Source organism: Ranitomeya variabilis, chromosome 2 (genome assembly GCF_051348905.1).
Source record: "Ranitomeya variabilis isolate aRanVar5 chromosome 2, aRanVar5.hap1, whole genome shotgun sequence".
In the NCBI taxonomy this organism is placed as follows: Eukaryota; Metazoa; Chordata; class Amphibia; order Anura; family Dendrobatidae; genus Ranitomeya; species Ranitomeya variabilis.
Window position 1 is genome coordinate 248,056,424 of NC_135233.1, and position 23,043 is coordinate 248,079,466.

The 23,043-nt window shown below is 43.8% G+C and overlaps 1 protein-coding gene across 2 annotated transcripts in view; it reads left to right on the top strand.

The window, feature by feature from the left end:
• LOC143805312 (uncharacterized) overlaps positions 1-22,220 on the top strand; it is a 48,250-nt gene extending 26,030 nt beyond the window's left edge. Inside the window, exons 4-5 of one of the 2 annotated variants that reach the window (XM_077284499.1) lie at positions 13,822-13,844; positions 13,922-14,858. In XM_077284499.1, coding sequence (XP_077140614.1) covers positions 13,822-13,844; positions 13,922-14,056 — 158 coding nt within the window. In that variant the 3' untranslated portion in view covers positions 14,057-14,858. Of the gene's footprint in view, positions 1-13,821; positions 13,874-13,921; positions 14,859-21,663 lie in introns of those variants that run through there. The other variant, XM_077284500.1, reaches the window with a different exon arrangement.
• The last annotated feature ends 823 nt before the right edge of the window (positions 22,221-23,043 follow it).

A 23,043-nucleotide genomic window follows, 5' to 3' on the forward strand; every position in this document is an offset into this window, starting at 1 on the left:
TTTTTTTTTTTTTTTTTTTTGGTAAACCACAACAGAACAAACTGCAATTACAGCACAAAGTTGGTTACGCGTAACAAATATAACCAAGAATAACTTTGGGTTACAGATTTCTGTAAGTTGGTAGAGGTGATGGCGGCAGCTCAGGGTCCTGCTCAGGTGGCCTTTGTTAGGCCAATGTCCTTCACCCTGTGTGGATGCTGTGTGTGGCGGATCCAAATACAGGCCTTGATCATATTGGCCAGTTGGGTATTGGCCATAAGGGATTTGTCTCTGTCCCTCATGCTGATGAACATATTGGCTGGACTCCTAGCCACCCCCAAAATGGCCATGTCGTCCAAAACCAGGTTGGGGCCAGCCTATAGCACTGGGTCTGGAAAAGTGGGCATATTGGGAAGGTTGGTTGTAGGCTGCCATATGGTACGGTGCTGGCCTTGGTTGATTTTGGGTTGGGAGGGGTTGAGGTGTAGGCACACGTGGAGGAGGTGCTTCAAATCCTGATTGACCATGCACCTGTTGAGTTCGTGGAAGGCGCAAGAGGTTATGTGGTGAAAGCTGCCTTCTCTCAATAAATTCAAAAACCTCATAGGGGTCATTTGGGGAGGTGCTTAAATCAATCAGGATTTGAATACACCCTCTCACACGTAGCCTCACCTCACGGGGAAGGGGACGAAGGTACCAGGCCAGGCTGCGAGCAAAGGCCTCCTCACCATCATCTGTGGCTGCCCTGGCCAAATAATTGAGGACCCCAGCGTCCACATCCCTCCTAGTGGCTTGCAGCTCTCTCCTTCTGCGGCCTCTGGGTAAAGGCCCAGATGCCGTTGGGGAGAACACCAGTGGAACAGTAGGGCTGCTGCTGTGTCCATGCTCTTCCTGGCTTACAGGATCAGGTGCTGCTGAGGGTGGTGGTGCTGCATCTTGGAAACTTGTTGCTGTCTCTTGTGATGCAGAAGCCGATGGTCCAGGAAGGATGGAGCTAGAAGAGGCCAGAGATGGGCCTGCCACCTCTTCTTCAACAGCAACCAGCTCTATGACAACCTCCAAGTTTGTGTGAGCACGGCCAAAAGTCCTTTTTTCTGACCACAAATTTTTTTTTATTTTTTTTTTTAACAGTGGCCAAAGTCAAAACAGGTTGGCGTTCGATGAAGGACCGCTTCAACAAGGACCTGCGTCAAGAGAGCCGTGTTCCCAGTGGTTCAGGAGCAAGGATCAGAAGATACAAATACCATCGAGTTCTGGCATTTTTAAGACCGGTCCTTGCCCAGAGAACGTAAGTATTTATCACGTGCATTAGGTTGTATTGTATTGCCATAATCTGTATTTTTATATTCCACAGGATTTTGTGTCTGGTTAATATTTGGTATTAATTTTCTTTTTTCTTTCTTCACAGCACATACAGCACTACTGTTGGCCCAGGTTCTGGAGCGGTCCTTCATCCGACAGCCACGGACCCATCCCAGCCATCCAGCAGCGCAGCAGCAAGTGGGCCTTCCACACTAACTGGAGACCAGGGAGCTGGTCCATCAGGTCTTCCCCTATCGCAGTCCTCTTCCACTGCCCCTTTTTTTTTTTTTTCTTTGGGCTCCTCCCGGCAGCGGCAGAGGGCTTCGTACAGGTCACTCATGCCCAAGTTTTTGTACTTGAGCTCGGTTTTACACGAAGCAATCAAGGCTTTGGGTGACCGAATGGATGTTTCACATAGCCTCTTGAATGCACGTATCCAGGAGGTCAGCAAAAGCCTTGACCAAGTGAAAGCCGACCTCCAGAGGCCAGCACATCATTTTTTTTAACCAAATTGAGCAGGGCATGTCAGAACACCTTACTCCTGATCTCCAGCTGAGTGTCATGCAGGCCTGCAATGCTGCTTACGTGCAGGCTATGCAGCAGAGTCTGTATTTCCAGCAGACAGTGTCGGCATATCCACCTGTGCCTTCACTGTCACGATTGTCCTCAATGCCGACCTCTGCTGCATACCACTGCATGGCCACCTCAATTCCTTCCACAGCCAGACACCACTACAGCACCACCACCATGCCGAGTGCAGTTGGACATCCCACCGCCACGACCATAACAACCGCTGCTCCTGCTTGGACCTCCTCCACTGACACCATGATGCAGCAGGACCCTGGCATGGCCTTCCGCTCTACAAGCGCTATGGACTCTGGCATGGCTGCACGCTCTACGAGCGCTATGGACTCTGGCATGGCTGCACGCTCTACGAGCACTATGGACTCTGGCATGGCTGCACGATCTACGAGCACTATGGACTCTGACACAGTGCAGCCGGACCCTGACAGGTCACCCACCGCCACGCCACGCCATATGAGCCCACCAAGACCTCCCACAACCAGGCAAACCAAAAAAAAACACACAAAAAAAAACAGAGGACTCTTAGCATTCCCCCCCTTCACCTCCCAATGTTTCTGTAATGTCAGGTTTGTCTCACCCTTCCAGTGCGTCTCAAGCCTCCCATATGTCAAGCCCAATCCCCGAACTACCAGACCCCAGTAGTTTCATTGCCCCTTCTCCTGCCACCTCTGCGTCGTCCACGGTTAGCCAGGCCTCAGTGCTTCACACTCCACGTTTACATCACTCTACCCCAAGCCGGCGCAGTTACATAAAGTTTTTTGGTTGTAAAAAAATAAATACAATTTGATTTGCCCAAATTAGGTTTGGTTTATTGTGTCTATCGCCGCCGGCAACACACACCGTGCGCCAACTAAGAAACTTCGCCACACACTTACTTTCTGGGCCACATCATATCTCCAGTAGTTATAAAAAAAAAAAAAAAAAGACTGCAGCTTTGTGTGTCTTTACTATACAGATATGAGGTGGGCCCAAAAATATTAGATGTATTATCTCCATAATCTCTTCTTTCTGCTTAGTCTGTGACTAGTGTGGCAGTCTGAAGAGAAAATGGTGGAAATACAGTGCCCGCCTCTACTGAACAGGTCAGGTGTCAAAAAACTCATTAGTTGGGACACCTGACCTGGTGAGTAGAGAACTGACTTGTATAACCTCCATTTTCTCTTCTTTATACATAATCTATTACACACAAATTGAGGGACAATGGTGATCACACACTGCATATCTATGCTCACCTGCACAGGTGTCAGAAATAGTGAATTCATGAGGCTGTAATATGTGCATTCATTATTTCTGACACCTGACTTGATGAGTATAGATCTCTTTAGTGTGACAGTCATTGTCTCTTCAGTCTGTGTCCAATGGATAAAGCAGAACAGAATCAGGACGCAATGACATCAACAAGCTTACCAATAAAGCAACATGGCTGCCACACTAGCAGTATGTGGCCACTGTTTTATATCAGTATTTGTAAGCCAAAACAAGGAGTGGAACAATTAGAAGTAAATTATGATATTAATATAACTATCACCTCTGCCTTTATCACCCACTCCTGGTTTTGGATTACAAATACTGATATTACATACAGACCAAATACTGCCAGTTTTAGGACCACCTTGGTTTGTAGAGGAAAAACATAGGAGACACGGTCAACACAACCAAAAATAAAGTTTATTAATGAGAAATATTATCATTGCAGAAAATTACTGGTACAGATCGAATTACAACAGGACATTTACACAACACTGTCCTGCTATGACACACGTCCAATATCTGAATCAAAAAAGGCAGCAAATTGGTCCCGCATGTGACCAACTGCTGCAGTTGACCGCAGCGGGTGATGCTGGAAATCAGGCAGTGGGTGTGCAACTGGTTCATCCAGTTCAAAGTTGGGTTGCTCCTTACCCATTATATAATTGTGTAGATCCACACAGGCTTTGACCACCTCATCGACTGTTTCCACTTTTAGATTTATGGCTGATGCAAGAATGCGCCATTTAGAGACCAGAATGCCAAAGGTACACTCTACTGTTCTTCGGGCCCTGGTCAGTCTGTAGTTAGAGATCCTTCTAGTGTGGTTCAAGTCCCGACTGGAATAGGGCTTCAGTAGGTTTTCACACATCTGGAAGGCCTCATCCCCAACCATAACAAATGGCATCGGTGGACGTTGAGTGTTAGTGAGAGGTTGTGGCGGTGGAAAATTGAAATTTTTGCCATACACACGGTGGCCCATATCCGAGTTCTTGAAAGTCTGGGAATCGTTGCCACGGCCAAAAGCTCCAATGACCACGGCGATGAAGCGACAGTTCGCATCGGCTATTGCCATGAGCACAACAGAAAAATATTTTTTGTAATTGTACTCCGATCCTGTTCTGGCAGGTTTGATAATGCGGATGTGCTTTCCATCCACCGCTCCTAAACAGTTGGGGAAATCACACACACTCCAGAATTTTTCCGCAATTTCAAGCCACATGTCCAAGGTGGATAGGGGTATAAACTCATCCCGGAGTACATTCCACAAAGCCCGGCAGGTGTCCGCAACTATTCCGGACAGGGTGGATATTCCAAGCCGGTATTGGAAATGGAGGGATGATAAACTCTCTCCGGTTGCCAGAAATCTGTAAGAAAAACAAGCCCCCCAAAAATTACAATCTATTCTATTTATGCTGTGGTTACGCTAAAGAAAGAAAGGAAAATACCAAAAACATACATGTCAGAAAACACAAAATTTGGACTGTCATTGGTTTAGATTTGGAACGTACCTTAATGTAACCAGCAGACGTTCCTCCGATGGAATCGCTCTACGGAGCTGGGTGTCCTGTCTCCGTATGGCTCCTTGGACACGAGCACGCAAATCCCAGAACGAGTCTTGCGACATCCTTGTATATTCATGGAATTTCTCCGGGTTGGCATTAAAGGGAACCTGTCACCCCGTTTTTTGAAGATGAGCTAAAAATACCGTTAAATAGGGGCAGAGCTGGGCGTTACATTAGTGTCTTTGTGTGCCTTTATAACCTACCTAAGCTGCCGAAATACCTTTGTAAAGTCGCCGTTTTCTGCTGTCACGCTGGTCTGGTCATATGGGTGTGGTGACAGCGCTGTTTCTCCCCCAGAAACCTGCTCATCATTACGTTGGTGGCGTAGTGGTGTGCGCATGTCCAAAGCGAAGATCCACTGCCCAGGAGATTCAAAACAGCGCGGTCTTCGCTATTCGCAGGTTACCGGTGGGCGCGGCCATCTTTCCTGTGGCCGCGCGTGCGCAGATGGAGCGCTCTGCTGCCCGGGGCTTCAGGAAAATGGCCGCCGCGATCTCCATCTGCGCACGCGCGGAATCCCGCGGCCATTTTCCTGAAGCCCCGGGCAGCAGAGCGCTCCATCTGCGCACGCGCGGCCACAGGAAAGATGGCCGCGCCCACCGGTAAACGGCTGAATAGCGAAGATCGCGCTGTTTTGAATCTCCTGGGCAGTGGATATTCTCTTTGGACATGCGCACACCACTACGCCACCAACGTAATGATGAGCAGGTTTCTGGGGGAGAAACAGCGCTGTCACCACGCCCATATGACCAGACCAGCGTGAGTGACAGCAGAAAACGGCGACTTTACAAAGGTATTTCGTCAGCTTAGGTAGGTTATAAAGGCACACAAAGACACTAATGTAACGCCCAGCTCTGCCCCTATTTAACGGTATTTTTAGCTCATCTTCAAAAAACGGGGTGACAGGTGCCCTTTAAGCTCGGCATACAGCGTGTGATAGTCTCCACGGCTCTCACGTAGTTCGATAATGGGGTGTCTCCAAAAACGCCTACGTTGTCTCCTCCATCTTTCGCGATTTCTGTCTTGCTCCCAAGCAAACACACAGGCAAGAAACAGCTTGATGCTTAAATCCAGGTTGAAATAAAAGCTCTCCATGCGAAGATCCATTATGACACCGCATACAGGAGCAAAATCTGAACATTTCAGCTGTTCAAGGGTCTATATATAGAGATTCCATAATACACGCCCTCTGTAGTCTCATTGGCGGTGTCTGGTTCTCTAGATTTTTCTCTTGTGAAATTTCACATCATGCGCACCAAAAACGCAAACGCTGGAAAAACGCATATAAACGCATACAAGCGCGGCGTTTTTTTTAACCGCATGCGATACCGCATGCGTCTAAAAAACGCCGCGTTTGTACACGTTTATATGCGTTTTTTCCACCACTTGCGGATGCGTCTTAAACGCTGCGGATTTAAACGCAAATGTGAAACTAGCCTTAACGATGCTAATAAAATGCCTTCTTAAATGAGTTTAAATTGCTTAAAAGAACAAATACATTATACACAATAAAATGAAACAACACAAGGACAGGGTCCACTCCTCTCTGTGCCAGTCTGGCGTTAACAAAAATAGTACCCAACGCAACATCTATATTATCTATGTACGTAAACCCTTTCTCATGTTCATCATCTTTGTTTTTGGACAAAAATTCAAAAAAAATAAACCAGACAAAGCCAAAAAATAATCTGCCTGAAATCATGTAGGTAAAGCAATTTTCAAGGTTAATTAATGTCGCAACATGAGTGTACTTACAAAGTTGTGTCTGCTCCGCACGTGTGCATTGGGCATAATCTGGGAATAGGATCTCACAGATGGTCCTCCAAGCTGCCTCTTTCCTGTCCCGGTTAGAATAGTTTGGAGCCCGCTGGTCCCAGATTTCAGGCCTTTCTTGGACCAGGATGAGGAGCATATCAACATTGATGATGCTTGCCATGCTGCTTGCAACTCCGTGGAGGCGAGCGCCAGACTTCCGGGATGTCTGTCTGGCTTTTTCAGCTAATTAGCATGTCTGAGCTTCCTGATTGAGGGCTTGGTACATTTCCTGGCACCTGGAGATGTCTGGCGTATTTCTCGCAAGTCACACTGCTGGTCCGTGTGTAATCCGTATTTTTCTCGCCCCCATAGACTTTCATTGGCGTATCTTTTGTGCAATATGCTGACAAATGCAGCATGCTGCGATTTTCTACGGCCGTACAAGACCGTATAATACGGATACGTAAAATAGGGCAGATAGGAGCTGGGCCATAGAGAATCATTGTACCGTGTGCAATCCGTATTTTCTGTGCCTCTCATAAGTCTGTAAAACTCGCTAGTGTGACGCCGGCCTAATGGTTAGGTTGGGAAGTCGTTTTCAAGTACTACAAATTTGTGATTGCTTGTCTGAGGGCGCTTCCACATATCCATTTTTTGGCACCTGTGCTATCCGTTATTCTTACAGATAGACCACAGACTCGCTGCAATAAAAAAATGAGACTTTGTTTTTTTTATCTGTGTTGCAAATCAAAAAGGCCATCATTCATTGGTTAGCTTTTTATTTCCTGATTTGGAATTGTGTAAGGCCCCTTTCACACATCAGTTTTTTGCTATCAGTCGCAATCCGTCGAATTTTGAGAAAAAACGGATCCGGCGACTGATGCCGCCGGATCTGTTTTCTTCTCATAGACTTGTATTAGCGAAGGATGGCCTCACCTTTCTTCTTTCGTTCGCCGGATCTGTCGACAATTGTTCGTCCGGCGGCCTGTATAGTCAGTCATAAATGGCCAAGAGGAAATTTCTAGAAGGCAGTTGAGAAAGCTTGGATCAATGTGAACAAATGCATGTCTGGGGTATCACAACCATAACAAGTGATTGGATCCTGCTAAATAGTTTTAATGACATGAGACCAATGCTCTCATGGGGCAGAAAAATTCAAAGGAATCATCTGTACTTTTGTAATTTCTCACTTGTTTAGATTTTTTTTTCAGACTTTTTCAGATTTATTATGAGCTGTGACGCTCTGATCTATCGAAGCAATTACACTCAAAATGCTATAAATATGAAAAGTTGCTACATTTTTGCATAAGGTGGAGTTGCACAAAACTTTTGTGACTTTTGCCGTTTTCACCCCAGTTTTGGCTACCTTTTACCAAAAGGAGTGGGGCAAGATGTGGTGATGCCCCCAATAGTCTGTTATGACGAGCTGTGTCATACCACCACTTTTAAGATGTGCCTGATTTAATTAAGAATCAGGTGCATGTTGCTCCAGTATTCCCTTTTACTCACTTATATAGCGCCATTATTTCCACAGCGCTTTACAGACATTATTTGCACTGTCCCCATTGGGGCTCACATTCTAAATTCCCTATCAGTATTTCTTTGGAATGTGGGAGGAAACTGGACGAAACCCACGCACACACGGGGAGAACATACAAACTCCTTGCAGATGTTGTCCTTGGTGCGATTTGAACCCAGGACCCCAGTGCTGGAAAGCTGCAGTGCTAACCACTGAGCCACTGTTCTACCCTAAAGTGCATTGACCAATGATGTCAGCATGGTTGGTTCTAGTCATGAGCAAGTATATTCGTTGCTCGGGTGGTCTCCGAGTATTTCTGACTGCTTGGAGATTTAGTTTTTGTTGACATAGCTGAATGATTTGCAGCTTCTAGCCAGCCTGAGGAGTACATGTGGGGGTTGCCTGATTGCTAGGGAATTCCCACATGTAATCAAGCTGTATAGTAGCCACAAATCATGCAGCTGCTGCAAGGAATACTAAATCTCTGAGCAGTCACAAATACTCGGAGACCATCCGCGCAATGACTACACTCGCTCATGACTATTGGTTTCGAATTGGCAAGTTGGAGGTCATCATGAGGTCTTCAGTGGGATTATGTTGCAGATGGAGCTACACAGGAAACTACAAAAACCATGGGCAAGTATCTTCCAGTAGTAATAATAATAATTTTTATTTCTATAGTGCCAACATATTCCACAGCACTTTACATTTCAGAGTATTTCAGTAATACATCAAAATCAAAACCTTGGTAGCTCAAGTCGTCAACCCTAAGGCAAAGTGACGTAATGGGATCTATACAAATGCCATGTAATCTAGCAAAATATACCGTTTTATAGATTTTATTCAAGCTGATCTCTGGATTTCACTGATTTAAAAAATGCTGAAAATAAAGCATATTTATATTGAAACTAACACCTAAGCCTGCTCCTTCCTGCCTTTCCATCCATCCATACAGATTCTCCCAGAACTCCTAAATCAATGGAGAACCCACCCCAGACCTGCTAAAAGAATACCAAACCACCCAAAAAAAATGACAGTCCCCGGACAAAACATAAACGAAGCAAATGCCAAAATAAAACTCTCCGTTAATAAATTTCTCAAACCTCCCCTTCTCCAGACATTCAGAAACTCCTTGGTGTTGCCAATATCTGCTTTGTGTCAGGACATTTTCTACGGTGGTGCCCAGGAGCGTAATGAGTCAATGAAATCAGGGATGGGAGATTGGCTCCAAGGTTTTCACGATGAGCCTTCTGGACATTTGGGGTAAGTTGACAAGCATGTTATATAGGCTGGAACATTATTCATAGTGGAACCGATGGCCACCATGTCAACACCATTTTAGCCCACTGAACCGATTGCCACCAGGTCAACACCATTTTAGCCTACTGAACCGATGGCCACCAGGTCAACACCATTTTAACCTTCTGACTACAAAATGTTCTCATTGTCACCTATTCAGTATCAACACCACAAGGTTCTATTGTAACTACAATATGGTGTTCTTTTGCTGAAGTTTGTCCCTCCTAATGTAATTGTAGTGGCATCTGGGGGTTGTACCTTCTGAGGCTTTCCACACTGAAATATCCCCAGTACCCCTTTTTCTGCACTCCAATCTAATCTTGGAGTGACTTTTGTGTGTTGGGGGGGCTCAGCACACTGATGCAGAACAGATGCAGGCTACAGGTCAGAAGGGCATACATTAGACATGGGGGGAAGGGAGTTTTATTATCACCTTAGGCTACCCTTGCAGAATTGCTGCAGATTTGCTGTCCAGATTTGCACTTGGAAAATCTATAGCAGAATACACTGCTGCAAAGTTCTTGTGATTATAGCAAATTTCATACACAAGCTGGAAAAACATATCCACGTGTAAATTGACATGCACTGAGCATTTTAAGTCCACATCATTAATGTCCATTCTTTCTGCAGATTTATTTTTCACCCTTTGCAATGCATAGTGAAATCAGTGGCAATTAGGTGTCAAGACCATGCAGATTTTGTGGCGTATGTAATGCAAAAACTCACAATGCCACTGTGAATGTACCCAAATACACTATGTTCCAAATTATTATGCAAATGACATTTTTCTCTGATTTTCAGAAATGGTTGGTGCAAATGTCAGTCAAATAAAAGTAATCACCCGTTAAGAGTATACATAGAATTTTATTGAATAAACCTCCCAATGATAACAGTATAATCTCCAAAATGAATAAAAACTTAAAATGCCCTGTTCCAAATTATTAGGCACAGTAGAATTTCTAAACATTTGATATGTTTTAAAGAACTGAAAATGCTCATTTGTGGAATTTGCAGCATTAGGAGGTCACATTCACTGAACAAAAAAGCTATTTAACTCCAAAACCTCCTAACAGGCCAAGTTACATGTTAACATAGGACCCTTCTTTGATATCAGCTTCACATTTCTTGCATCCATTGAACTTGTGAGTTTTTGGAGAGTTTCTGCTTGTGTTTCTTTGTATGAAGTCAGAATAGCCTCCCAGAGCTGCTGTTTTGATGTGGACTGCCTCCCACCGTCATAGATCTTTTGCTTGATGATACTCCAAAGGTTCTCTATAGGATTGAGGTCAGGGGAAGATGGTGGCCACACCATGAGTTTATCTCCTTTATGCCCATAGCAGCCAATGACTCAGAGGTTTTCTTTGCAGCATGAGATGGTGCATTGTCAGCATGAAGATGATTTTGCTCCTCAAGGCATGTTTCTGCTTATTATACCATGGAGGAAAGTTGTCAGTCAGAAACTATATATACTTTGCAGAGGTCATTTTCACACCTTCAGGAACCTTAAAGGGCCCTACCAGATGTTTCTCCATGATTCTGGCCCAAAACATGACTCCTCCACCTCCTTGCTGACGTCGCAGCCTTGTTGGGACATGGTGGCCATCCACTACTCCATCCATTTGGACTTATAAGTAAACAAGAATGTTTGGAAATTAGTCATGTATGTCTGGGCCCAATGCAACCATTTCTGCTTGTGAACACTGTTTAAGGGTGGCCGAATAGTAGGTTTATGCACCACAACATGCCTTTGAAGGAGCCTACACCTTGAGGTTCAAGGGACTCCAGAGGCACCAGCAGCTTCAAATATCTGTTTGCTGCTTTGTAATGGCTTTTTAGCAGCTGCTCTCTTAATCCGATGAACTTGCCTGGCAGAAATCTTCCTCATTATGCCTTTATCAGCACAAACACATCTGTGCTCAGATACAGCCACAAATTTCTTAACAGTACGATGATCATGCTTAAGTTTTCGGGAAATTTCTAATGTTTTCATCCCTTCACCAAGGCATTGTACTATGTGATGCTTTTCAGCAGCAGAGTGATCCTTTTTCTTTCCCATGTTACTTGAAAACTGTGACCTGCTTAATAATGTGGAACATAATTTTTAAGTAGTTTTCCTTTAACTAGAATCACCTGGAAAACTAATTATCCCATGTGTTTAAGATTGATTTCAGTGATCCATTGAGCCCTGAGACACAATACCATCCACGAGTTTATTTGAAAAACAAAACAATTAAATCTTTATGACCCTTAAATCCAATTTGCATAATAATTTGGAACAAAGTGTAGTTTACAGCAATGGGAGACAAATATCACCAAGAGAAGACCAGTAGATTGCACTTAGATTGCTTCCTTGCGCCTCCATTGTGTGGGTGTGTTGTAATCTGTATGTAGATTGTGTATAAGGCTACTTTCACACTCACTATACTCACCCAGGGGTGGTCCTGCTACGGTCCGGATCTGATGGGCGTCGTGGTCCAGTCCAGCGCCTCCTATCTTCATACGATGATGTCCTCTTCTTGTCTTCTTGCCGCGGCTGTGGCGCAGTAGTACTTTATCTGCCCTGTTGAGGGCAGAGCAAAGTACTGCAGTGCGCAGGCGCAGAGAAAGGTTAGAGAGGCTTGGCACCTGCGCACTGCAGTACTTTGCTCTGCCCTCAACAGGGCAAAGTACGCCTGCGCAGGAGCCGCGGCAAGAAGACAAGAGGAGGACGTCATCGTATGAAGATAGGCGCTGCACCGGACTACGACGCCCATCTGACCCGGACCTCAGCGGGACCGCCCTGGGTGAGTATAATATAACCTTTATTTCTCACCTTTCAGGTTACATCGGGGGCTTATCTACAGCATTACAGAATGCTGTAGATAAGCCCCTGATACCGGTGGCCGCAGCTCATATACGATTTTGGGGGTGACAGATTTCCTTTATGGGTCACTGGCCTGTAATTTCCTGGCTCCATCTTCTTTCATTTTTTGAAGATAGGGACAACATTTGCCCTTCTCCAATCTTCTGAGACTTCTCCTGTTTTCCAGGATCTTTCAAAGCTAGTAGTTCTGCCATTTCCTCTGCTAACTCTTTCAGTACCCTAAAATGGAATTCATCTGGACCAGAATATTTAAATTAATTTAAATTAACTAAGAGTTTCTTCACCATCTCTCTGTTTACAGATTTTGTGGACTATTGTATACCTTCAATAGCACCGTCAAGCTCAATTGATGTTATAATTGTTTACTTAGAGAACACAGATGCAAAATAGGAATTTAAAAGTTTGGCTTTCTCAACATCATTTTTGACAACTTCAACCTTTTCATTCTCTAAAAGTCCTATATCATCTTTGACTTTGCTTTTGACATGCCCACAAATGATATTTAATTGCTTTTGGCCTCCCTTGTAAGCCTCACTTCATTACTCGCTTTAGCCCTTCTAACACTTGCCCTGCAATCTCTGCATACAGCATTATATTCAGCGTCAGACAGGAGCACCTTGAGCCCACCACAGAAAATCGTTCTTGGGGCCCACTATGTAGCTACGTAGATACAAGACCACTAATTGTGTGGTAAAACACGCTAATATCAGGGTATAATATAAGGTAGTACATGTCTTAATTATGTAGCAAGGGTTGTGGTAGCCCCCTCATAGAATATAAAGTAGTCCCCTCATGGAATATAATGTAGCCCCTCATAGAATATGAAGTAGCCCCCTCATGGAATATATTATAGGTTCCCTCATGAAATATAATGCAGCCCCCCTCATAGAATATAATGTAGCCCTCCACATAGAATATAATGCAGCCTCCCTCATAGAATATAATGCAGCCCCCTCATAGGTAATAGTGCAGCCCCCCACAAAACATAATACAACCCCCTCATCAGGTATAATGCATCCCCCCATAGAATACAATGTAGCCCCCTCATATATTATAATGCAGCCCCTCCACAGAATATAATGTAGCCCCCTCATAGTATAATGCAGCCCCCTCATAGAATAATGTAGCCCCCCAAAAAAATATAATGTAGCCCCTTGAGAGAATAATGCGGCCCCCACACAGAATATAATGCAGCCACCCCACAGAATATAATGTCCCCTCATAAAGTATAATGCAGCCCCTTCATATAGTATAATGCAGCGCCCCTCATAGTTTATAATGCTTCCCCCCATAGGGTATAATGTAGCCCCCACCTCCATTATTGTTCTTCCCTTCCACCCCCCTGATCACCACCTGCATCATTGCCTTCTCACCCACCACCCCTATCATTGCTCTTTCCACCACCTCCATAATTGCTTTCTCCCCCACCACTCCCATCATTGCTCATTGCACCACCTCCATCATTGCATCTTCCCCCACCATTGTCCTTTCCACCACTACCATCATTGTCCTTTCCACCACAGCCATCATTGAATTCTCTCCCACCACCCCATCATTGCCTTCTCCCCCACCAACCCCCATCATTGCCCTTTCTACCACCTCTATCATTGCCTCAGTGTGTTGCAGATGAATTTGATCATCTTTACCCATCACACAGTATTCAGCTTTAACGTTAATGTGAGTACAAATGTTTCTTTTCTCTACAGAAATGATACATGATTATGAAGAGGTGGGCTGGGCCATAAATTACAGATATATGTGAGTACAAGTTTTTATATTTTTCTTTGACTAACCTTATTCTTGCAGATCTTATCTTCATCCTTGCTTGGTGTGGATACTTGGAAATTCATTTGTTACTTCGGGCATTGGAAACAGTATCACTTGTTCCAGATGGACGCCAGTTGGGTTTTCCTCTTTCAAAGGCCATTATTCGGTGGCTAGGATTTAACAATCTGACTTGGGATTCTATTACATCTATAGTTACTCGTTACTCACGTTTAGAATGGCCCCCTGATATTCTGCCGGGGGGTGGTGTTTATTGCGGTGCTTCGATGTCGTATCTGATTAAAAACATAAGATTTGATATGTTGAGGTTGAAGTCTCTTTTTCCAGGAGTAGTTGTTGTATGGTCAGATACTGTGAACACACATAGATGTCCACCGGGAAGGAACCAAAAATCAGTTAACCGTGCTTGCAAGAAAGTAAACAAAAATGCTCTCAAATTATCTAGCATGTAATAGGGTGGTGGTAGTTTGCCATATGGGTCTGGAAGGTGACACCGCTCACTTGTTTGAGGAAGATGGTACTCGCCTCAATTCAGCAGGTAACGACATTTGGTGCGCCAATATTCAGGAAGGGTTCAACAAAGCAATTCAACATCGGCACCACATATTCTAACACCTAACCATGTCATGGAAGGCAATTCTCAAGGTTGACTGTTGCCATTTGTGGTCGATGTCCAGCTAACAATCCCTGGATCCACGGAAATGTTTGGCCCTGACGAGCCAAAGTTCTCACGGCTATTGGGCAGCGTAATCTCATTGTTCTTCATCTCCAAATGTTTATATGGTGTTTATTTTGATCTGCTTACTTTTTTATGGTTTTATAAAGTTTTGTCAAACTTAATAAATTTGTTATATTTTTGGCAATGTATGGAAATTTTGTGTGCTCTTTGTAAGACAGAATAATAATAATAATAATAATAATAATAATAATAATGATTTTATTTATATAGCACCAACATATTCCGCAGCGCTTTACAAATTATAGAGGGGATTTGTACAGACAATAGACATTACAGCATAACAAAAATCGCAGTTCAAAACAGATACCAAGAAGAGTGAGGGCCCTGCTCGCAAGCTTACAAACTATTAGGAAAAAGGGGAGACACAGGAGGTGGATGGTAACAATTGCTTTTGTTGTTCAGACCAGCCATAGTGTAAGGATCGAGTGTTCATGTAAAGCTGCATGAACCAGTTAACAGCCTAAGTATGTAGCAGTACTGACAAAGAGGGCTATTGATTGCATAAATTGTATGAGAACATGATGCAAGGAACCTGATTTTGGTTTAACTTATATGAATGGGCCACACAGGGATAATTGAGTTAAAGCGTTGAAGCGGTAGGCCAGTCTGAACAAATGCGTTTTTAGGGCACGCTTAAAACTGTGGGGATTGGGGATTAATCGTATTAACCTGGGTAGTGCATTCCAAAGAATTGGCGAAGCATATGAAAAGTCTTGGAGACGGGAGTGGGAGGTTCTGATTGAGGATGCTAACCTCAGGTCATTAGCAGAACGGAGAGCACGGTTAGGGTGGTAGGCTGAGACCAGGGAGGAGATGGAGGGTGGGGCTGAGCCATGGAGTGCTTTGTGAATGAGGTTAATAGTTTTGTACTGGATTCTGGAGCGGATGGGTTACCAGTGTAATGACAGGCACAGGGTAGAGGCATCGGTGTAACGGTAGGTGAGGAATATGATCCTGGCTTCAGCATTCAGGACAGATTGGAGAGGTGAGAGTTTGGTAACACGGAGGCCGTTTAGGAGAGAGTTACAATAGTCCAGATGAGAATGAATGAGTGAAACAGTAAGAGTTTTTGCAGATTCGAAAGTAAGAAAAGGGCGAATTCTAGAATTGTTTTTGAGATGTAGATAAGAAGAGCGAGCCAATGATCAGATGTGGGAGGTGAAGGAAAGCTCCGAATTAAGTATGACCCCAAGGCAGCGGGTATGTTGCTTGGGAGTAATGGTGTGTGAAGAGCGGAACAAAAATGGTTACCTCAATGAACCAAAAAGAATTTGTGATCAATATTGACCTGTCCATTCAAGGACATTTTAGCTATAGTGTGAAATCCTATTTTTTGTTTGTGAAACTGCCACTTAGGCGAAACTGTACTGTTTTGTTTGTTGTGAAACTATCACATAGCCGAAACTGTTTTTTTGTCTTCTCTTTTTCTCTCTTTGTTTAAACAAGCAAAACTTGTATAACCACTGAAACTACCTGTACAACTATATAAAGAGGGGATAGCACCTTGAAGGCAGGCGTGCTTCAGAGGCTTCCCAGTGATATACTATACGAGACGTGTCTTGTGTATTATTTCTGGTGATTCCCCACTTCCAAAGGATGCTCCGACTGAGTGTGGTCCCGACATTTCCTGGCGCCTGAACGGGGACCCGAGGTCTGTGTACTCCTTCAAGAACACCGGCAGAATACGAACGAAAAGAGAATCTGGGATAATGGACGGCAGATGAATAAAAACCTGGCCAGGTAAGAGACACTGTTAGATCTCTTATATCTGCCCTGCACTGTCCGTAAGATTTTCTGTGTCGTGTCCTTTAGCGGGTAGTTCTAGTAGAGGAGGATACCTATAGCTCGGGTTCTTGAACTACTTAGGAATTGACCACCTCACGGAGTACGGCATTGAATGAGAGTGAATGTGAATAGAAGGTGTGTGGAAGTTGGGAATAGCCCTATAAGCCGCCCAGGGTGTTGAAACAGAAGAAGTGACTGTCCCACTGGGCAACGTGGTTGCGTCCTTTCGGGGAGACCTCCGCGCCTATGTTCAATCTCTGATCCTGTCTTTGACGAAAACCTGGTGACGGATAAGTGTATGATAGTATGAGCCCAGGACAGATAAATTAGCCTGGGACAAGATACGTTGTATTTTGATCCTCTGTCTGGTTGCATTTGTGTTGTTTGCTATAGGTGTAGGAATCAGGATTTTCTTACATCAACACGGTACGCAGAAGCCGTTAAACATCCTAGCTCCTTAGGAAGAAGGTAACGAGGTATTCTCATACCCAAACGCCACCTAGGGCAAGAAAAGAAAAACAGCTCAGGATAAGAAAATGGGGAATAAGCAAACAAAGTCAGAACCAGAAGAATTAGATATCTATACTATCATAAAGGAGAGAAGTGGTGAAGATGCCACTAAGGGGCTGAGAAAGATTTTTAGTAAGTTTGGAGTTACTAAGGCAGAAGCCTTTAGTAGAAAAAAATGGGAAGGAATTCAGGAAAAAAAAAAGGCATAATCAGAGACAAGAAATGGATAGATCAGATCCAAGCGTTGATTGATGTCTCTAGGGTAGCAGAAAAAGAGGGATGGACATATAATCAACAGAATAAAAAGTGGTGTATTAGACCCGCAGGCTATGGAGAAAAACAAAATGTGGAATATAAGAACACCCCACCCCCATACCTTAACCCACATGCCCCATCTTTTCTCCAAACACCACCTCAAAGTTTAGCCGGACCAGGAGGATGGGTATGTCCGCACTGTGGACAACAAAATCCAGACTGGAGAAATGATTGCCTAGCCTGTGGTACACCTAGACATGGCGCTGTACTTGCCCCTGTTAGGGTAGTACCAAGACCCTTTAGGGAACCTGGTGCTGACGGAGTAATGGGAACTAGATATCACCAAACTCGACAATATTTCCCTTGGTCCCCCCGCTGAAGGCATGTCTCTCTTGCATAACGCACCAGATCCCACCCAGTGTCCAGTTAGATTTGCACAATATATACAGCAAATTATGCAGACTCACGCTGGAGTTTGGGCAGATGGAGAAGAATTATGTAGAATGAAAATGACTCCTGGACTCTTCCAGGAGCTATTAGCAAATCTACAGGTACATAGGCCCCAGGCAGGAGATGGTGCCTTACAAACGATAGAATCAGGTACGCAATTTGTAGATCACTTAATGGTTTTCATGAGGGAAAAACAGAGGCAGAGAGGAACAACGGGAGTGGGTGGCTCAGAAATCTGGACAATCAGTAGACGAATATTATCTAAGTGTAGAAAATAATTTCAGAGATGAAGGCATGGATCTAACCACTTCAGGAATGATGAGGTTAGTTACAAAAACCTTTATAGATGGATTGTCTCCAAAAGTGAAGGAAAAGCTTAAGGCCGCAACCCCTGATTGGAGAACCTTGGAAGACCCACACCTGGCTAGACAGAAAGCTGTAGGGATAGAAATGGACTTAAGAGAAAATTCTAAGCCAGTAAGAATTGCACAGGCTAATACTGGCTCTGCTAATCAAAAGTTTACTTGTCATTACTGTAAGAAGCCAGGACATTTCCAAAGGGAATGTAGGAAGAGAAAAGCAGATATAGATTCAGGAACCTTTGTACCCAAAAATAGGATAAATAACCCAGCGCCTGATCAAACAGACAGCTCAGAATGACTGAAGGTTATGCAGGTCTCTCTTCCTTCTAGAAGACCAATAATACAAGTTGAGGTTGAGGGTAAAAATGTACCTTTTCTGATAGATACGGGAGCAACATCCTCCATTTTAAATCAAGACTTTTTACCATATCCTGACAATATATCCTCAAAGGTAACATATGCAGAAGGGTATGACGGTAAAATTCAGGCGTTGCCCTTTACAAAACCTTTAAATGTGAGCTTTGGCCCTAAAACCTTTGTATCCAAATTTTTATTTGCTAAAGGTGCACCTACCTGCTTGCTGGGTACTGATGTCTTAAGTAAAATGCACGCAAACATCCATTTTAGAGAAAATGGCACAGTTATGCTGACCATCCCTGAAGATGCAGAAACTCTGGAACAATATGTTAGAATACAGGCAATGGAGGATTTTCCCGAAATTTACACTCAACAAGCAAAAATTGACTTGTCTCGGGTTCCTGACAGCCTATGGGCAAAAGGAGACACTGATGTAGGATTCTTATCAGTAGCTCCTATACTGTTAGAAACTGCCCCGGGAACCATTTTACCTCAGCTTAGGCAATACCCCATCAGCGCCCAGCAAGAACTGGCGATTTCTCAACAAATTCAGGATTATGTGTTACAAGGTGTTTTGGTAGAAATCAGGTCACCCGCCAATACACCCTTATATCCTGTTAAAAAGAAAGTTTCCTCCAAAGAAACTATGGTGAAATATCGCATGGTGCACGACCTACGGGAAATCAATAAGGTTTTGGCACCGGTCACCCCTGTGGTACCGAATCCTCATACCTTACTGTCTCAAATTCCCAGCACTGCTGCATATTTTACGGTAATTGACTTATCAAACCCATTTTTTTCTGTGCCACTACATAAGAACTGTTGGCATTTGTTTGCCTTTACATTCAAGGGTAAACAATTAGCATGGACAAGATTGCCACAAGGTATGGTACACTCACCAACTTTGTACTCTAAAGCAATGCAGACCGTGCTGAAAAATTTCACCCCAGAACCAGGAGTAGTCATTCTACAGTATGTAGATGACTTACTTATTTGTTGCCCTGATGAGCAGACGGCAGTTACCTCAACTGTTAATTTCTTAATTTTCCTAGCGCAAGAAGGCTGTAAAGTAAATAGACAGAAACTCCAGGCTTGTCAACAAACAGTCGTGTTCTTAGGTCACTGCATATCACAGGGCATCAGACACCTCACACCTCAACGTACGGAAGCCATACGTAACATGCTTGAACCCAGGAATCACAAACAGCTGCGTGCTTTCCTGGGTATTGTTTCACACTGTAGACAGTGGATCATACATGCAAGTCAACTCATGCAGTCTTTATATGACTGTATTGCCAACACGCCATATTCACTCAGTGAAGAGGCTAAACAGTCATTTTCCTCTTTGAAAACAGCACTGGTATCAGCTCCGGCTTTGGGACTCCCAGACTACACTAAACCTTTTCAATTGATGGCAGCTGAGATATCCTCACATGCTACAGGGGTGCTCACACAAAAACATGGAAACAAACAGAGACCTGTGGCATACATATCAGCTCATCTGGACCCTGTAGCTAGAGCCGCACCTTCTTGTGTAAGAGTAGTAGCCGCAATTTCACTGTTATTAGATAAAGCTTCTGAGATTGTTCTTGATCACCCACTTCTAGTTCAGACCACTCATGATGTACATGGCATTCTTAACCAGGTCCAACCTAAACATATTTCAATGGCCAGACACCTCCGTCTCCAATGTTCCCTACTACTGCCGCCCAACATTTCCTTTGCCAGGGTTCATACTCTTAATCTCGCGTCTTTGCTCCCTTTAGAGTCTGAGGGGGGTACCATACCTGAGGAAACTGCACTCTCCAACTCCTTTGACCCATCAGAGTCAATGCATGATTGTGTACAATTAATGGAACAAGAGACTCAGGGCTTACGTAATGTACGTGACAAGCCACTCTGTAATGCTACATTTGAACTTTTCATAGATGGCAGTAGATATGCAGATATGAATGGACAATTTCATACAGGTTATGCGGTAGTAACTCAGCATGAAGTGCTGAAAGCAGAACCTCTCCCTGCTAATCAGTCTGCACAAGAAGCAGAACTTACGGCATTAGTTGAAGCTCTAAAAATAGCCAAAGATCAGACAGCAAACATATACACTGATTCTAGATATGCACATGGCATTATTTTCGATTTTGGCGTAATATGGAGAGCCAGAGGTTATATGACTGCTTCAGGCCAACCTGTTAAACATGCCTCCCTCATTAGACAGATTCTGGAGGCAGCACAAGAAACTAAAGAAATAGCGGTGATAAAGGTAGCTGCACATGTGAGACTCGACACCGAGGAAGCCAGGGGTAACGATAAAGCCGACAAAGCAGCAAAACAGGCAGCACGTAAACCCTTACATCATGCCCACACACTAGATAGCTCTGAAGATGATGAGGAGAGATTGAAGGAAGCTCAGAAACAGGTAGACGACGAAGAACGAGGGCAGTGGCAGAAAAAAGGGGCAGAAGATCAGCAAGGATTATGGAAAAAAGGAACTTTGTTGTGTTTACCCAGAGCCTGGTACCCCGCAGTGGCGAGTGACCTCCACCTACCTACGCATGTATCGGCAAACGGTATGACGCTCAAGGTAAAAGAAAGGTGGTTGGCTCCAGGCTTTGGTAATTTCGCTCGGAACATGTGTGCTGCATGCGCTATATGCCTGGCACACAATCCAGGTCAGACCATTAAAACCCCAACCAAGCATCATGTAAGACCACTGTATCCCTTTCAAAGACTCCAGATCGACTACATCCAGCTTCCTAGGTACAATGGATACGAATATGTGCTTGTGTGTGTGGACATGTTCTCAGGGTGGCCAGAGGCTTATCCAGTTCGTAAAGCCTCAGCAAAAACTACTGCCATTAAAATAGCACATGAACTGATACCCCGTTACGGTATGCCTGAGGTGATCGAGTCAGATAGGGGTACCCATTTTACTGGAGAAATATTCCAGAATGTTATGAAAATGTTGGGAGTAGAAAACCAGTTTCACACTCCGTATCACCCACAGAGTTCAGGTAAAGTGGAAAGATTAAATGGAACAATAAAATTAAAAATCCAGAAGGCCATGGCAGAAACAGGAAAGCCTTGGACCGAGTGTCTACCACTTGCCCTGTATTCCATCCGAAACGCCCCAAGGGGGAAGGCTAAGCTGTCACCACATGAGATTCTTTTTGGTAGAGCAGCAAATTTGGGTTGTTATTTTCCACAACAACTGATGTTGAATACTGAGACTTTAACTGCTTATGTACAAGAATTACAAAAACGTTTAACTAAAGTGCATTCGCAAGTTTTTGCTTCCCTTCCAGATCCAGAAAATCTCGAAGGAGGCCACAAGTTGGAACCTGGTGATCAAATCTACGTGAAAAGACACACCAGAAAGACTCTGGAACCGAGATTTGACGGACCTTTCCAAGTCCTGTTAACAACTCCAACAGCAGTCAAGCTTGAAGGAAAGGCATCATGGATACATGCAAGCCATTGCAAAAAAGCAGTATAAGACTCATGATATTGATGTTAATAATGTTAACCTCAACGGAATGCATGTATGTGGGAATCCCGCAGACGGGTACTGTAGCCCCTTGGGACAAAAACCCTCTTGGTGTATGCTTCAGAATGTATCTAGTTTTGTGGATTTGGCTCACAGATTGGTATTGCAGCACTCAGCTTTGTGGGATCTGCCTGAGGGTACATTTTGGATATGCGGAGAAGGAGCATATAAATGGCTTCCCGTAGGTATAAAGGGTACTTGTACATTAGGACGCCTAACCCCGGCTACTTTCATAATTTCGAACAAACAAGTGAATATGCAAGCCGTGCCCAAGCACACACTGTATAAAAGAGCTGCAGATAACTCACCACGTCCCTCGGGGAGGCCACATATAGTACAAATGGGAATTCCCAACAAAATTGCTAGTACCATTTTTATTTATCCTATGTTAACACAGATGTGGGATAAATTAGTTAGAGCCACGGATTATCTAGATGACCAGATTTGGGATATATTGGACATATTAAATACTAGTATAGCTGTACAGAATCAGCTTATAATAGTCACTAACCAACATACCCTGGTATTGGATTACCTAACTGCCTCACAAGGGGGTATGTGTCAAATCATCGGACCCACCTGCTGTCATTATATAGACCCGAATAGTACTATGAGTATGAGATTTAAATTAGAAGACGTACAACGACTCAGGGATCAGTATGACAAAGACAATGACCAAAATAAGGATAGCTGGTGGTCAGATACCTTTTCTTTTCTTAACCCGGCCAATTGGTTCAGGGGGATCGGTGGGTGGGTTACCGGGATTATGCAAAGCCTAATACATACAGTTATAGTTATTGTAATTATATATGTATTATTCAAGGTTGTACTCAAGGGTATCTCGGTATGCACAAATAAATTTTGTGTAATGGATGCGAGAATATAAAGTTTTTTTTTGTAATATCACAAAAAGAATGACTAAAATAATCGTCTATATGACAAGGTTTTGAATGGAATATGTCAAAGGGGGGATTGTGAAGAGCGGAACAAAAATGGTTACCTCAATGAACCAAAAAGAATTTGTGATCAATATTGACCTGTCCATTCAAGGACATTTTAGCTATAGTGTGAAATCCTATTTTTTGTTTGTGAAACTGCCACTTAGGCGAAACTGTACTGTTTTGTTTGTTGTGAAACT